The sequence below is a fragment of the Tauraco erythrolophus genome, chromosome 5 (genome assembly GCF_009769465.1).
Source record: "Tauraco erythrolophus isolate bTauEry1 chromosome 5, bTauEry1.pri, whole genome shotgun sequence".
NCBI classification, from domain to species: Eukaryota; Metazoa; Chordata; class Aves; order Musophagiformes; family Musophagidae; genus Tauraco; species Tauraco erythrolophus.
In genome coordinates, this window is record NC_141469.1 from 40643438 (window position 1) to 40660008 (window position 16571).

The 16571-nt window shown below is 39.7% G+C and overlaps 1 protein-coding gene across 3 annotated transcripts in view; it reads right to left on the minus strand.

Moving 5' to 3' along the window:
* The window catches only part of PPARGC1A (PPARG coactivator 1 alpha), a 376447-nt gene that overhangs the window by 2509 nt on the left and 357367 nt on the right, over positions 1-16571 (minus strand). For all 3 annotated transcript variants that reach the window (XM_086612015.1, XM_086612014.1, XM_086612016.1), the window contains 5 exons: positions 10829-11738; positions 10174-10278; positions 9917-10037; positions 1036-1157; positions 536-687 (listed from right to left, as the gene is read on the minus strand). In XM_086612015.1, the coding sequence (XP_086468141.1) occupies positions 536-687; positions 1036-1157; positions 9917-10037; positions 10174-10278; positions 10829-11738 (1410 nt within the window). The remainder of the gene's footprint in view (positions 1-535; positions 688-1035; positions 1158-9916; positions 10038-10173; positions 10279-10828; positions 11739-16571) is intronic.

Genomic DNA, 16571 nt, shown 5'->3' on the forward strand with positions numbered 1-16571 from the left:
ACAAGCGCCTCTAGCTTTCAAGCCTGGGAAACTATGAATTGTGTTTAAGGATTGTCTCTGGAAAATTCTACACGTCTACAGTACAACTCATAGCAATGTAAGAATCACAAAGAATTTTTGGGTGTAAGGCATCTACTTTGCTCTTGTTTATAGCTCATAAAAATAAGTCAGATATCAGAACCATGCAGTTATAGCATAGCAATGAATAGTAATACATGCAGGAGGCTTCTGTGGGGCTATCATTTCAATACAGAAATGTATTACTGAATATTGGACACTTATTTTTGATAATGACGGAAATGGGCTTTAAAAGAATTTTCACGGTCTGAAGTTAAAGCTGAAAGAAGCCAGCTCAGATTATAGCTCAGATTTGTAGACTTTTAAACTTCTTGCAGCAAGTGAAAACCACTTCCTTTAATTCCTCTCAATCATTTAAACAATACAAGCAACAAACAAAAAAGAAGGAAACTCTAAATTCTCCTGAGTTACAAGGCTCCAGTTATGTACTTTAATTCACATAGAGCAAAATACCTACCTAGGTCTGCATAGTTTGACTTGCAAAATTGCTTGCGTCCACAAAAGTACAGCTCAAAGTCAGGTTCATTTGACCTGCGTAAAGTGTATCCATTTTCAAGAGCAGCAAAGGCGTCACAAGTATAGCGGTAGGTGATGAAACCATAGCTGTCTCTGCAATCGAAAAATACATCAGTGAACTAAAAAGAGTTAATGCACATTAGTGTAACCCCTTCCTGAAAGCAAGAACTTGCAGGAGATCCAGCAGTGGAAACGCCATAAGTACTGCACCCATTTATCAGCATGATTGTCCTGTCATGCAGCTAAATACTTATTTCTGGGACAGGAAATCTCAACTAGCAAGATTAATAAATAAGGATGAAAGAAAATAAATAAGGTTTTGAACTCAGCATGTCATCTGTCACAGCGCTTACATTGGTAACTCCCATACCAGTAATCTTACTGCCGTAATTTTTTACATATGGCAGCTCCCAAACAAGAAGTAATCTCAAAAGTTCTTACCCATCATCCCGCAAATTTACTGTGCACTCCTCAATTTCACCAAAAACTTCAAACCGGTCCCTCAGTTCTGTTCGAGTTGTGTCAGGTCTGATTTTCCCCAGATAAATCACACGACGTTCTTCCTATTGAGAAGAAGCAAGAGGGAAGTCATATTTTTAACAAATGTTTAATAGAGATGAACCTATACATACAGGCATGCAAATACACACACATGGGTGTGCAGAGGATGTATAGTTATAGTATTAGTCTCTAGTGGAAGACCTACTGCATCCTGCTTGTAAGTGAAATAGCTCTTTCCTGGAAAGCATCTAAGGTATTTAAATGACACTACATTTGTCAGGTGGTGTGCTCCTGGAAGGTTTCACTGTTTGCTGGCTGTCACTGTTCTACTGTGCCCTGACAGACAACTCCCGTTGTATCCTACTGCACCTTCTTCCCTTCCACCTTTCTATCACTTGTCCTCCAAGACTGTTGAACTCTTCCAAACCAGGAGGTCTCTTTCTCTTGCCATCTATACAATACTAGGCAAAACCCATCTTAGTTGTGGAATCATATAAAATGATATAGTAATTGCATAAATGTACTATAAACATAACAAAACGTATTACAAACAACATTATAAACTCGGATGACTTAACAGCTGATTCCAGCTGTTCCACCATAATCCATACCTTATAATAGTGGGAAAACTGTTAGGGGGTCCAGAAAAAAATTTTTATTAAAATAAATATTGCTGGGGGGAAGGCAGGACAATAAAATATATCCTGTGGTCACCATTACCTCTTTGGTTTCTTTGGAAAATAAAGCCTGACTGAATTCACTGATTTTTACAGGCTAGGGTGTCATTTGCATGTTCCTTTGATACTAGGAGCAAAGCATCAAAGATAAAACTCTGGAGTCAGGGTCATATCCTTCCTTCCTGAGTGGAAACGCTCAGCAGAATGACAGAAGGGCTAGGAAATCCTGCGAGAGTCACTTTATGAATTTTTGGATGAACACCTTACTGAGGATAGAGCCACTTAGTGAGCTGCAAGCAAAGCAAAAGGCAAAAAGAGATCTTCAAAACACTGACCTTAAGGTAATCAGAGAAAAGAAGCACCAGCTACACCTGGCTTGGGTGCTCAGCCTTGCTGTCTTGGATTACCTCTGGTCTGAAGAACTCTGGCACTATCGGCCCTGCTGTTCATCCCTTACACATCCGCACATTTGTCCCATAAATCGAACCACCACACTACATTCTCAGCTGGCGTAAATCTGTCAGTCAGTGGGGCAATGTCAGTTTAAACCATCAGCTTTGGCACCTGAGACTTGCGCAGAATTTAGGTGCCGAATGCCAAAGGAGCTATACTGACTGCTGAGAATTCATGACTATCGTAACCTGGAGGTGCCTAAAGGCTAATGGCACCTCAACACGTGATGCAAAAGGCTCTAGGGACCTAAATACAGACTTGCATTCCCACTCAGAAACATCCCAGCCTGAAGAGACAAGTAGCTTATAGCGTTACAATTCAGATATAGCATGAAATCTATCTTTTCCATGAGTCCCCACAGAGGCATAAGGTGCTAGTCATTCTTGGACCACAGACAACAGGATTGAGATCAGACCAAAACACATGTAGAAACAGAAAAGATATTGATGCCTCTTGTTTGCTTGTTTGAGCACTCATTTGAGATAAAGGGATCAGAAGTCGTCTTGATTATGGGGACCAAAATCTTGGCTCCCACTTCCCAGGAGAGCACTCTACTCCCAGGAACTGCGTAATGCAAAATAAACAAACAATTCTTGCAGCAGGAAGCTGAAAGTAATATATCTGCCTCCCAACAGATACTCCTTATCACTATCACACTCAGTTGACTGTTTTTGATGACTCTTTTCCTGGCCTCACAAATCTCAGGGGCTCAGATCCAGATAATCTAAGCTCCTGAGAAACAAAAGCAAGTTCATAGCTCCAGAAAACAGGGATCCAAGAATCAAATACTCCTACCCCAAAGCCCCATCCAGTAAGGTATGGCAGAAAAAGTGACCACTGGAACCACCTGGGTCCTTTATAGCTCCCTGCTCAGCCCAGTGGAGTCCCTGGTTGCTCTAGCAAAGTATGTATATGCTCTCCTTAATGAAGGGGATCAGGAAACTACCGTCTCTTTTGATTACATAAGTAACCAAGATGACTGTCTTGGTGGTCCTCCATAACCCTGCTGGGACAAACATTTTCATTATTAAATTTTATGCCTTCTAAAGTGCGTGGTCCAAAAGCTGCCCTTGTTCTCTGACTTAGCAGTGCAGCCTGGAGAAGTTAGCATGGCTAAAGGAAGGATAAGTGTGTTCATGGGTGGACATCAATTTAGGGAAGAGGGTAACTTTACAGACAGCTGCTGCTTTTTATCTCTGTCTATACTGTGTCCCAGTCCAGAGCCCTGACCCTCCTGGCAGAGGAGTTTGGGTAGGGCTTCTGTGAACTAGGGACTGTAGAGTGCAAGCAACAGAAATCTGCATTTCTTCCATTTTCCCCATTTTAATTCTGCTTGCTTTCAGTATGGTTGGGTGCCATAAACTTCAAAAACAGGAAAATCTGCATATGCACAGTAATTACTTTTTCAGACTGTTTTACCAAATCAAGGATTTAACTGCACTGAAACACTTGATAAGAAACAATTCCATTGATACTTGCTATTGAACCTAAATGACTGACCAGATGGAGCAGAACATAACATAGCAGACTGTCTAATATACTTTAGCTGAGATAATACATCTCAACTGAAAAAACATAATGTTTCACTCACTGACATGGAGATTGTTATATTACAATGTGATGGAAATAACTATTGCACGCTCTTCCATAAGTCTTTGTGCATGCCTGTGCAATTTTCCCTTCTTCTATCCCTCTAATAACCTTTGTATCTCTAATATCTCTTTAACAGAACTGTAATAAAACAAAACTGAACAATTAAAAAAAAGCCTGTTAAACTATCATTAAGGGAATAAGTTAAACCTGCAAAATTAAGGAAATTCAAATCTAAAGCTGAAATGCACCATATGTCCTCCAGTGTGCACACATGAGGAGATGTTCTTTCAAGTTTTTTTTTTAAGCAGAGTGCCATGATGGTATAAGACACTGGAGAACATAGGATTCATACAGCATTGTCTTTGTCTTGGTTAAGTTTGGTTTACTTAAAGCAACTATGAAGAAATTTATTCGTATTCACAGGGGCATCTGCCTTTTATTCCCATTAATAACAAGAGCTATACAAGCCTAACAAGATTACAACATACCTCTAAATGTTAAAGACCTTTATTTTACAATAAGTTACATGCATAAGTCTATATGTGCATATTAAGTATGCTTTTTACTGCACTTGTTAGAGGAGATGATATATGACTTGGGAACCTAGGGAACTGCAGGGAAAAGCTTTTGTTTTGAATTTAAAGTGGGCAGAGGGAACTTGCAGGAAACCCCAAAAGATACTCTTCATATTACCTTCTCAAAAGTGCAAATTATTTATTTCGCATGATAAGCTTTAAGCATCGATCATTGCTTTGCAATGGTAAGTAAAGGGAAAAAAGAAGAGTCCAGCCAATTTCCCCAGGCTCAACATGTCTGTTGTCTTTCAGTTTATTCAAAGCTCCTTCTTCACAATCTTGCTTTTTCTTTCTTGCAGTAAAAACATTTGATATTTTTACATCTGCAGATGTGGCATAAAATCTCAGAGTGAAAAGGAGTATTTCAAGTCTCAAATTAAAACGTTAAAGCATTAGCATGCCAAAACTTGAGAAAATAGGACCAGGACATACCTTAGACATCTAAGGGACAATAAAGAGACCATTCATCCTGCAAAACATTCACTGATGCTAAGGATCTTTTTGTCCTGCAAAGGCTTTCCCCAAATCTTTATTCTGCTTTCCCTTCCTCATTCTTAATTCTTTATTTCATATGGAACTAAAGCAAAGACCACTAGACGTATTAGTTTTCATATGCATATTCTCACTAGGCTTCTTCACCCAACATTGTTTTCTTTGCCGGCCTGTGCAGCTGCTCCGCAGGCTCTGCAGGAACTACAGGCAGTCTCTCCGGAGGTAACATCACACAGTGCTGCTGTCCCCGTCTTCCCTACTGCTTTGTCTGCACACCTGTAGCCCATACCTAGTCCTCCAAGAGCCAGATAATGCTCTATGTGAAGGCTGAGAGAAGAAATCTAGGAGCGTGTTAAAGCTGGGGTCTGCCATTGGCTTGCCAAAGGCTCTGCTGCTTCCTCCAGCACAAGTGCCTGGCTGGGTGCAAGCCCTGTGTCTGTGTTGCCTTCCATGCCAAGTGACTTCTCTCCTCTTCCAGTAGAAAGCCATGAAGACTTTTATCCTTAGAGTTGGAGGCCAAATATCATTTTGAAAGTACAATGGGAATGGTTAGACAGAGTTTAAAAAATAGAAATGCTATGGATGAAAAAAGACATTAAAGCTTGACATTCTGATGTAATAAGAAAAATTTTCTTTAGATTCTGTATTAAAGAAGATCTGTGGACTAAGTATGACCTGTAAAAGAAGTAATGAACTGGAAGTATGAACTGGAAAAGAAAGAACATTGCACAAAATTGTCAAGTGCTGCTGTGTGGGTAACTGAGGACTGAAACAGTTCAGCCACACTCCATGGTGACTGCTAGAAAAATAATGATGGACCAGTAAACTTCAAGATTTAGGTAATCCATTTGATACATTTTCAGCAGCTCATACAGCAAAAGGCTGGGATCAAGGCTATCAAGATGAGCAACGACAAAAAAATCCAAACTAAATATACAATGTACGTTGGATCCTTCATTAGTGGAAATGCACTCCATTATAGGCTGACTCTGGTTTTAGACATTAGAGAAGCCAAGCACTCATTTATGAAACCACCTTTCTCCTGCCTTCCTGTTGTAGAGCATTTTATTTCCTTTGAAACCATGTGTTTCTTTCCGCTGCAATGGCCTCACAGCACATTTATCTTCTTATGTTTGTAAGCTCTCTGGGACAGGGACTCTTGATACTTGCCTCATGGAGGGTGTCAGCACTTAGAAATGAAAAGTAGTAATGTTAATAGTATTTTTCTACTTAGGTATAAAAGATGATTTTGTTATACCTCCCAGCAGCAGCCAGCACACACAGTAAATGAGCTGCAGGGAGGATGCAACCATAAGTCAGTATTGTGGCCAGAGCAGCAGAGATCCAGAACACCTGGCTGCTAATAAGACAGTTTAACCTCCCAGCCCTGGTGCACCACGTCAATGGGGAGCCACGAACTGATGACTCCAGAACTGAAATGTGCCAACTGTATTTCTGACGTTGTGCCTTGGAAAGTATTTGCCACATGGTCTCATGAGCTGCTGGAGTAAAAGCCTGTGCAACTCAGAAATTTCCTGGGGTGTATCAGAAGAAAAAAGGGGTCCTTAGTCTTCTTGGCAAATCACGGTGATCTGCCTCGGTTGAGGGCTGGATCCCAGTTTCTACAAAGCCCTGAGTAGCCTGTCCTGTCCTGCAGTTACTCCTCAAGCTTCATGATGAATGTGTCTCCACGATGATCTCATTAGCATTATGAAGTTAAGTCTCGGGGGCAGACCATCCTTATGTTCAATGAGGACCCATTCTAAAACAAAATGGGGACCCAGTGAAATAAATCAAGTCAAGATCGAACTAAATGATGCTAATATTTGCTCAGTTAGCAAAGCATCACAATCGAAAGTATAAATAAATGAATGAATGAATGACAAAACTATTTTTCTTACTCTCTAACTGGAAAATACCTTGTGGGCTCAGCACACATTTTTCAAGCGTGACTGCTCAAAATTAAGACTCCAATACACAAAAAAGGCACTGAATCTCCAGAAACTGGATAGAGGAAAGGAAGAAAAGGAAGAGGAGAAGAATATCACAACACCTTTTGAAGTCAAACCACCTGTATATAGCCGTAAGTCTAGATAGGAATTCAGGAATCCATACAGAGAAATGCCCACCCAGGCTTCTAGCTGATCTGAAGCTACTGCAGTGAAGGTGGTGTGTGCAAGACTGAAGGGACAGCCACTTAAACATGCCTCTGTCACATAGCATGAGCACAGGCTTCTAAAACAAGCCTCCTCAGCATTCTGCCAATATGCCTTCACGTCTGCCAAAATACAAGCTGCCTGCACAATCAGAAGGCATTGCTGCACATATGGTTTTGACAGATTAAAATATGTGAAATTTGTTCTCATTTCTTTTTCCTAGGTTTCCCACTCTTCTTGTCACATGAAGGCTAATTCGAGATATTGAACCAATAATACTTGATGGATTTTAGCTCAGTTATAATTTCTGTTCCATTTCCACTGTGCATCCTTTCTACAACTAACTCTTGAGACCTTAGCATGGTGTTTCTCATGAAAAAAAAAACACCTACCCTGCGTAACACTGGAGGAATTAGTACTGCCCAATTCTGCGCCACTCTTTTAACAGTACCTGGAGGTATCCGTGAATCAATTCTTGCAGCACGAGAATGGGCTAGAAAGAAAATAAAGAATTCCCCAACACGGAGACCAAAGAAATCTAAATTTATGGGACTGTAGAAACAGTTCAAGGAAAGAGAGAGGAGATTCTTGTGGCTGAACAATAAATGAGTTGAGTTGAGTCCCTTAAGAAAGCAGACAGTGACACACAAGAGACCTATAAGCCAAAAGGAGTAAGAAAAGGAGCAGAGAATGCTAGAAATAATACAAATTTTATCACTGACTTTATAGGATCAGGGCTTCCCTTTCTCTGCTGTCCCCTAATTCCTACTTAGCCATGCAGAGAATAAACTGGCATGATTCAATACAGATTTTTAAAGTAAATGTGCCGATAGACTTTGGAGAAAGGAGTTCATCTCCTTTGGAGTGTGATTTCATCTACATCTCCTACAGCTCTTACACAAGTGACTGGATTTTAAATTTTTGCAATGTTTTATTTATTGATACTTATTTTTTTAGTTGCTATTTATTTGTGTTTATTAATAAATAATTTGATTAATGAAGTTAATTACCAAAACAATGGTCACTTTAGAAAGAAAATAAATCCAACTTTGGTTTTGAAAAGTCTAAAATTCTTAACATAGGGAGTTAGGATGCAGCATATCTGGAGCTTTTTCAGTTTCCTTTTTTTCCTTTTCCCTCTTCTCTTGATTAGCTAGTTGCCAAATATTTGTTTGTCTTAAACTAAATCAAATTTTCTACCTCCTCAGGAGAATTCAGGTTTGTTTATACCAGTAAGGTACTGTAATTGAGAAGTAGCAAGATACACTCATGACAGAGGTCTACTTGAATCTCTAATTTGTGTTAGATCCAAGAGAGAACAGCCAGTGTAAGTTATGATTGCTAGCAGGTAGTGTTCATCCCTAAGCAGATGGAAACCAGATATTTAAAAACTAACTGCAACAATTGACTTAAATATAGCTCTGTCTGAAGCCAAACAAAATCATTCCATTGCCTTCACTGAGTTGCAGATCAGCACAGCAGAGCATGTTACGGTTCTAAATCTCATGCTTGACAAAATACACCACACTTTGTAGACAGGGCACCCGAAGCAGAGAAAACTGAAACGATTTGATGAAGCTCACGAAGAACAACAATGGCAGACAAAAATCAGAAAATAAAGGTGTCTGTTCCCTCCCAGAACTTCTTGTTGCCACAGACTCGACCAGTCTCTGCCAATCTCTACGCTCTCCCAGTTCTGTAGGTGTAAGTATTACGAGGAATGCTGCTGAGTGTGTGACAAATCACCTTTTACTACAAAGTCCATTAAAGGCACTGGAAAAAAGACCTGTTCATTTCGGTGAGCCTTGGACAGAGCACTAAGGGAAAATCTAGAAACACAGAGGAAGTGTCTCTGTCTGCATTGGTTCATGCAAGAGCCCGAGCACAGCCAGAACAGTGGTAAAAGTACAACAGAACAGAAGGAGCAGGACACAGAAATCCAACCACAAAAGTTAAGGCAAGCCACCAAATGGGCTTAACAACTACAAGAGTAGTCCAGATTTACAGCAGCTCCCAATTTAATTTATCAAAACCATCTTGCAGTTGCCAATGGAGAATTAAATAGGGGCAAAAGCCACTTGTCTTTTTAACAGTCATTCTTCTGTCCTATTGCTACAGCAGTCAAGAGAGTTGCTCACCCCCACATGAGTATTTCCTTTGCCTCAGGTATTACAGTTGTTTCACACAGAACATTGATTAAAAAAAATAATTAAATAATACATATTCATTATGAAGGGGCCAGTGTTAAGTGACATTTTTAAATTGCATCATGTCTTCAGACTATTTATTTTGCTAAAATAACTTAAAAATTAACCGAGTCATTGACAGGAAAAAGGTAAATTAAACACATGCTTTTGGATCCCAGTTTTGAATTCTGTTATCTGCACCCTCTGTATAGACAGTTACTAAGAAAGTCCAGTGATTGGTATGTAAGCTGACTCCTTATATTGCTTATATGAAAAACCAGACATACAGAAAACCGACTTTGATTACCGACATTCTGGTAGGTGATATATAGTATAAAACACAGGCTCATTGATAGATCTGTATAAGAAATAGACTGGTTTGCTCTTAATTGTCTGTTGTCCAGGATTAAACCTTTTTCTAGTAAGCTCTTTGTATCTGTTGACTGTGAAAAACTTGGAGAGTTGCAGTTTACAGAACCTGAAAGCATTAGTATTGTAGCATTAAAACATAAATTGTTATGAAAACGCATATTTGCCTAAAATTCAAAATACTAAGAAATACACATAAGCAAATTTTGTTTTTTCTTTTATAAAAATGGAAGAAAATAAAGGCTGAGTTCTAGCTTTAGAAATCTATGAAAAGAAACAGAAATCTATTTCAAAATGAAAGATATCTTCACAGTGCTTACAATTGCTTTCTGCCTCTGTCTCTCCCTTTGTTTGGCCCTTTCAGATTCCCGTTTTTCATACTCTTTGCGGTATTCTTCCCTCTTCAGCCTTTCATGCTGATATTCCTCATAGCTGTCATATCTAGGAAACATAACTTAGTCATTAAATCAAGCACCTGCATTTGTGAATGTAAAATTAGTAAAACAGTTTCTGGAAAGCTTCATTATCTCTTGAGAACCCGCTGCAAAGCAAACCAAACGCACACAAAATGCACTACCTGGGTCTGCGACTGTACGGTGATCTGGATCGCGATCTTGCACGTAAGGGAGAACTTCTGTATGCTCGGTGTCTACAGTGGCTGGACTCATAATAGCAACAAGATCTGCAGGAAGAAACACATTCACCTCTGTCATTCAGTTTGAATCTACTGACATCATTTTCTACCTCTTTCCTGAACTTACAATTTCTTCTAAGCTACCAGTGAGATTTTCCAGTGACAGTTTGTGATCTCCGAGTCAACTAAAGGGGCCTCAAGTGATTTCCCCTGCCCCCCTTCTGTAATGTTCCTTATTGAGGCTAACACAGAGCAGAGAGTCAGCCACTGTCAACTTCATCTGATAGGGACTGCAGCTAGATTGGCACCAGGCAGCTCGCAGATAATGGGAAAGGTTAGTTGTGTACATCTCTCACCAATTGCTCTGCCTGGCTCCATTCAGAAAGCATAAACTTGGCAAATTTAAAGGGTAATGGCAACAAGTGTTTCTGTAGCAACCCCGTAACCTTCAAACTTAGTCAGCTGGGGAGCAATGGAATGAGCTGCACCCGATTATTTCTTTTTTTTTTTTTCTTTCTTTCCTTTAAGTTGCTTTATGTTTTTGCTGTTTTCCTTCTTATTAACTATGATGATGACACATGAATTTGCTGTACTGTACCTTGAAGAGGATCTACTACAGGGCGACCTTGATCTCGATCGGGAATATGGAGAACGGGAACAAGACCTGCGTTGAGGAAAGGACCTTGATCTAGAGCGTGTCCTTTGGGATCTTTGAGAAAATAAAGATTTGGGTGGAGACACTGAATCTCTACATGGAGAGTTAAAAGAAGAGCAAGAAGGCGATACATCAAATAATGAATAGGCTTGTGTCCCATCCCAAGGGTAGCATAGTTTATCACTTTCATCTTCACTGTCGTCAAAGAGACCATCCATTGCTAGTCCTGAATTTATAAACATAGGTAGTTTGGAGAATTGTTCATTACTGTAATCACTGTCCCTTAGTTCTCTGGTCTTATCTGCTTCATCAAAAACAGCTTGGCTGGGGTGACCAAAATGCTTATTCAGTTCAGCCCGAATTTCCTGGTCTTGGAGCTGTTTTCTATGATTACCGTGGGATCCCTGCTTACTTGTCTGTAAAGTCTCTTTCTTGAAATACTGGTCTTGTTCTAAAGAAGAACAAATCTGACACTGCCACCCAGGTGAAGAATCCTTAAATTCTAGTTGTCTGGAGTCCTGAAGTTCCTGGGATATTTTAATGTGTATTTCCGATTTTGAATTCACAGATTGACAGTAGTCATGGTCACCAAACAGCCGCAAACTGGGCCGTTTTGTCTTTCTCTCCTCATGTCCACTGGACAGTACTGTAGTCTTGCTAAGCTGTGCATACAGCTCAGACTGTTCTGGACCCTTCTTGATCGGGTTATTTCCTGGAGAACCGGAAGACTCACTATAGCGGGGCTTTTTTGAAGGTGGTACAACAGTCTTGCATGATGACTTCGGCTTAGGTGAAGTCCTAAAAGGATTATCCTGGTTGGCTTTATGAGGAGGGGTCGTAGGTGGAGTTAGGCCTGAGGGCAAAAAAAAAGGAGGAACAGAATACTTTTAAGCACATATACAACGTTTAGAAAGTCGGCTCATGTGCTTCTTTAAAATAGATACAAAGCAAGACCCAATCTATGTCACTTTAATTTAACACTACTAATACTAAGAATAAGAATATTTAGGGTGTGAGACACCAAAGGTCTGGTAACGACAATAGGAACAGTACTAATGCATTGCCATTCATCTTCAGCATCATTTCTGGCCCTCCCCTTCCTCCATGACATCCGCCTCTCTCTCTCTAGATTTGGATAGAAAAGATCAAGAGGTAAAAACCAAAAGACTCTTTTGTTAAAAATCAAAAAAGATTTTGCTATAAAAATCAAAAGTCAAAAGGCTGGCACTGTCAAAAACCTAAAGAAATTAGCAGACAAAAACCTGAATAAAAGCAAGCCCAAGAAAAATAAATGAGTGCTACCAAAGGAACCTGGGCTGGGTAGGACGCAGAACTTGAATGCAAGGAAGTACAGCAACTCGACAACTCAACTACAATGAGTCTTTGTCTTCACAGTTCATTAACTTAGTAAACCATCGCTAATGTACGTATAATACATTCTTGTAAGCATAACTAACACATTTTGCCTGAAAAGTGGTTCTGCAACTGAAACCCAAGTGAACAATAGGACAACTGCAACTGTAATGAACCATCGCACTTAGAACTAAATATTAGTGAGTGCCATGAACTAGTGAGTCAAAACGAAGCAGATAAGTATTCAAAGACTAAAGATACCACTAAATACCAAGACTTTTCGCATAACTGTAATAGGCTATATAGCTACAGTGAGACAAAATTGCAGGAAGGCCTACAGACAATTCTAGTAAAATCTGGGAACCAAAGCAGCATCTTCCAATTCCTTTTTTAAGGGTAGAATATAACTGCCAACGTTTCCTGCAGAAATCATAGAATTTCTTCAGACTTTATAAAAGGATAACGCAGGACACCAGTGCAGAGCAACAGCAAACTGTGGCCACTGTTCAGGAAATATTTACTCTTCAGAAAGGTAGTTAGTATGTTACGTTTTAAAAATTTGCTTCTGTCTGATTGACCTCAATGTAATTTAGAAGTATATACGCTTAAAATTAAACAAATACATAAGTATTGTCCTGCATTAGACCAAGATTAAGGAGTTCTCCTAGATAATCCAGACCATCCTTAAGCACTCCAGAGGTCGATGCTGTCCAAGATTTCTTCTAGCCCAATCAATGAGCTTTCCATTACTTCTTTCACAAGAGAGAAGAGAGCGCAGGCACACTTACAGGAATTGTGTATTTCAAACATCACTATAGAGTTTTGTTTTGTATTTTTGACCATGCAACAGAGCTCAGCAGATCAGTGCAAATGGAACACGTTTTATGGTGTTTTGCTGTAAAAAAGGAAAAGTGTCCATCAATGCATAGTGCTCCCTAAGGAGCATAAATGGAGACTGGGAGTCCCATCACATTAGCTGCAATGAATTTGTTCCATAAAAAAAAAAAGATAGGAGTACCAGGGCATCAATACCTGATTGTGAGAGTGAGGCTTGATTTTGCCTGAACCATTGTTTGGAAAAAATGGTTATGAGCTACTCATGGCTATGTGAAGACTTCGTCTAATATCACCAAAGTTGAGGAAACTGAGGCAAAGATGCCGACACCTAAAACTCCTCACCCCAAATTTGATTTTAAAAATGAAAAAGTTTTGTGTAAAGTCATCACTGTTAAACTATTTCCTCTAATTTGAGTCCTCAATTTTTTCTTCTTTCCCAAAAATTCACTTGAGTGAATTGAGCAGAACATATTTCACACCTTATCCACCTGCTCACTAACAAATATTTTTGACTACCAAATGAATTTTTGGTAAAATGAAGAGAACACTCCTCTTCAAAAGTCAGCAGTAATCATTTCTGGATTAAAAATTCAGACTCCAATTCAACAAAGATTTGAATAAGCAATGACTGTTTCTAAATAAAAAATTTAGATGCATCACTCTTACTCATGAAATTATATAGCCCTTGAGAAGCTCTGGTATTAGTTGCTGAATTTTTGGATGTGGTTTTAAAGAAAGAGTAAAGCAGGAGAATATTAATTCCAGCCCCATCTTGTTACTTTCAACAATCCCTCCACAATGAACATGCATATTTAAGAATTTCAGGCAAAGAAACCCCAGACATAATCCAATACTCAAAATAAAATATTGTTTCCATTTCAGCTTCTTTAAAGTTAGCCCTGGCAGGAAGTAAGCTAAACGCAGAGCACAACGATTTCCAGAAGACTAACAAGGAGTCCAACAATCTTTAGAGGAGGGCAAAAGAAAACCCCCACCAAAAATCCCTTGCAAAAGTACAGACTGAGCTAAATTTACTGGCACTTCTCTTGCTGGCAGAACTGTGCTGGGGACATCCTAAGAAAGGGCTTCCTCGTGGTATTTTGGCTTTTTTCCTGGTTTTCAGCAGAAGCAGGAAGTGCACAGGCAAGTAGAAACAGACGAAAGTTGGAAAATGTTCATTTAACTTTTGAATAATCCTCCATCAGGGGATGGAGGGGGGAGTGAAGTTTTGAATTCATGTCACCACTACAGAGTCCACCTTCAGCGTGTCCCATGACTAGTGTCCATGAACTTTGAGAAAACCAGCTGGCCACACACTTGCTCATCTTCACGCTAATCCCTGGTAATCTTCACCGAGGGCCACGATCCCACATCAACAGCGTTACAATATTCTACAACCGTTGGATTAGTTCATACGCGCCGATTTCTCCGCCAATGTGTACATTTTAGCGTTGACAGTACAAGGTATATTCTGCGCTCTCTCTTGAACTTAGCAGGTTTTGACAGATTTATGGAAGGACAGATGGCCATTACGGGCTGAAGGCTGACAAGAGGCAGTTCAGAGCATTGTTAACACACTTGCACAAACTCTCAGCAGTGCAGCGCTGTGCAGAATGTAATTCAGACTATAGCTTTTTTATTGCTGCCTATTTTCTTTTGTCAAAAGAGCCTGCTGTGCACAGCAACAAATGGCTGCCATTACCCAGAATGTAATGGGTGTCAGACAAATCACGTAACACAAACAATCAAGAGTATGTAGGTCATATTTCAACAGAGCACAACCTTAGCAATATTTATGATTACTGCATTGAAATGTGCTCTATAATAAACAAGTACCTCTACATCACTCACACTTATGTACTTCTGCACAGCAAATCTGTTAGAAGTGGTACATGCTCTACAATCATCCCCCTTAAACAGTCTTTTTTCTTTTTAAAGTAAAAGGCAAGTATTTTTTCATGACATGCTCTAAAACCATTTTCTTTGTAGGGACTTTTCTTTAATTGAATGGCTTCAGTAAATGGTACGTTTGCACTTTGCCTTGCTCTGCCTATATACCACGAGCTCACTCGGTGATCTTGTGCTTGAAAACAGCGTGTATCAATGCGCCAGCACTGCTGCCGAAGCAGCACCGTCCTCCCCGTGTCTGTGCAACAAAAGGTGTTTGCATGTATGCCGACTCTGCCACCTTGGCAGAGCAATTTCTTTCAAGAAAGTCTTTGGAAGAGTGAAACTACTTTTGATACATTCCAAAACTCCACTAAAAAAACCCCTTAGTAACTCATTTAGCTCAGCTAAGTTGATAAGCAAAAATTAGGGGAGTGCCTTTGCATAAAACGTGACATCTTGACTTTTTAGGACCGATTTGCAATGCTGTTTTACACAGACACCGATGTTTCTAAAACCTGTAACTGTTAGCATTTAAATGTTTGACGACATTTGTTGAGCTTTGAGGGGGCTGAGAAATAGTGTCTTTTGGGGAACACAGCCTTGGAACCTTTCTACATGTGCACTGGGCTTTTGAGAGGCACTGAAAATGAATTCTTTTATATCTTTTAAGTTTGAAAATGAATTGTCAAGGGAAACATTATTTAAGGCCACTTAAAACACTGAGCACAAGGTAACAGCTCAATTCAGTAAAAGAATCAGAAGAGCTTTTGTGTGGCACAAGACTGCAGAAGCCAGGAAAATACAATAAAATTAAATAGCCATCATATAATAAAAAACCCTACATGCTTGTTGAGTATTCAGTTTAATCCTGTTGTCAGTGCTGCAGAGAGTAAACACAGATGCCTGAAAATATCAAATAATTTACTACATTTTGTTCCCTCTGGACAACTCTCTACATCTCACAGAATGATTTATCAGAAATCATTCTGAGGTCAAACAAGTTCTCATATGATAGATTTTAAGTATTTGTTCTGACAATTAAGAGGTAACACAGATCTAGAGGTGGGCAAATAGCAGGGTGTATGAATCCTCAAGGATGCTCATGAATTCCAATTCACTATTCAAGCTGATTGTGCTCATACAATCTTTTCTGTCACCTTTTTGGAGAAATCAAATGTTGCCCCCAAAAAAGACCGGGGAGGATTTTAATGCTCAGGCAAATTACAGAGGTCTGTGTGCAAATGAGAGCCTTTTAAAAAGTCACCTGTTGTAGATAAGAGGGTGGAAATAGCCTTCCAGCTACTACTGATTGAGCCTTACGTGTGTAAACTCACTTTGTGCGCTTACATGACAGCTTTGAGTATTTAGGAGGGAAGGCTTAAAAAGACACTGAGAGAATAGAGCACGCTGAATTTCAAACATTTAGGAGCCATGCCATCTAACTTCTGGCATTTAGAAGTTCAGCAGAAAGTCTAAGATAAACGTTGAGGAGCCCTCAATCACCAAGAGAAACACAGCCACCTCCAGAGGGCAAGTCATCCTCCTAGTCCCTGTGCCTGCAGCTGCCCCCCCAACCCAACAGGCAACAAAGAGGAAAGAGGTCTTT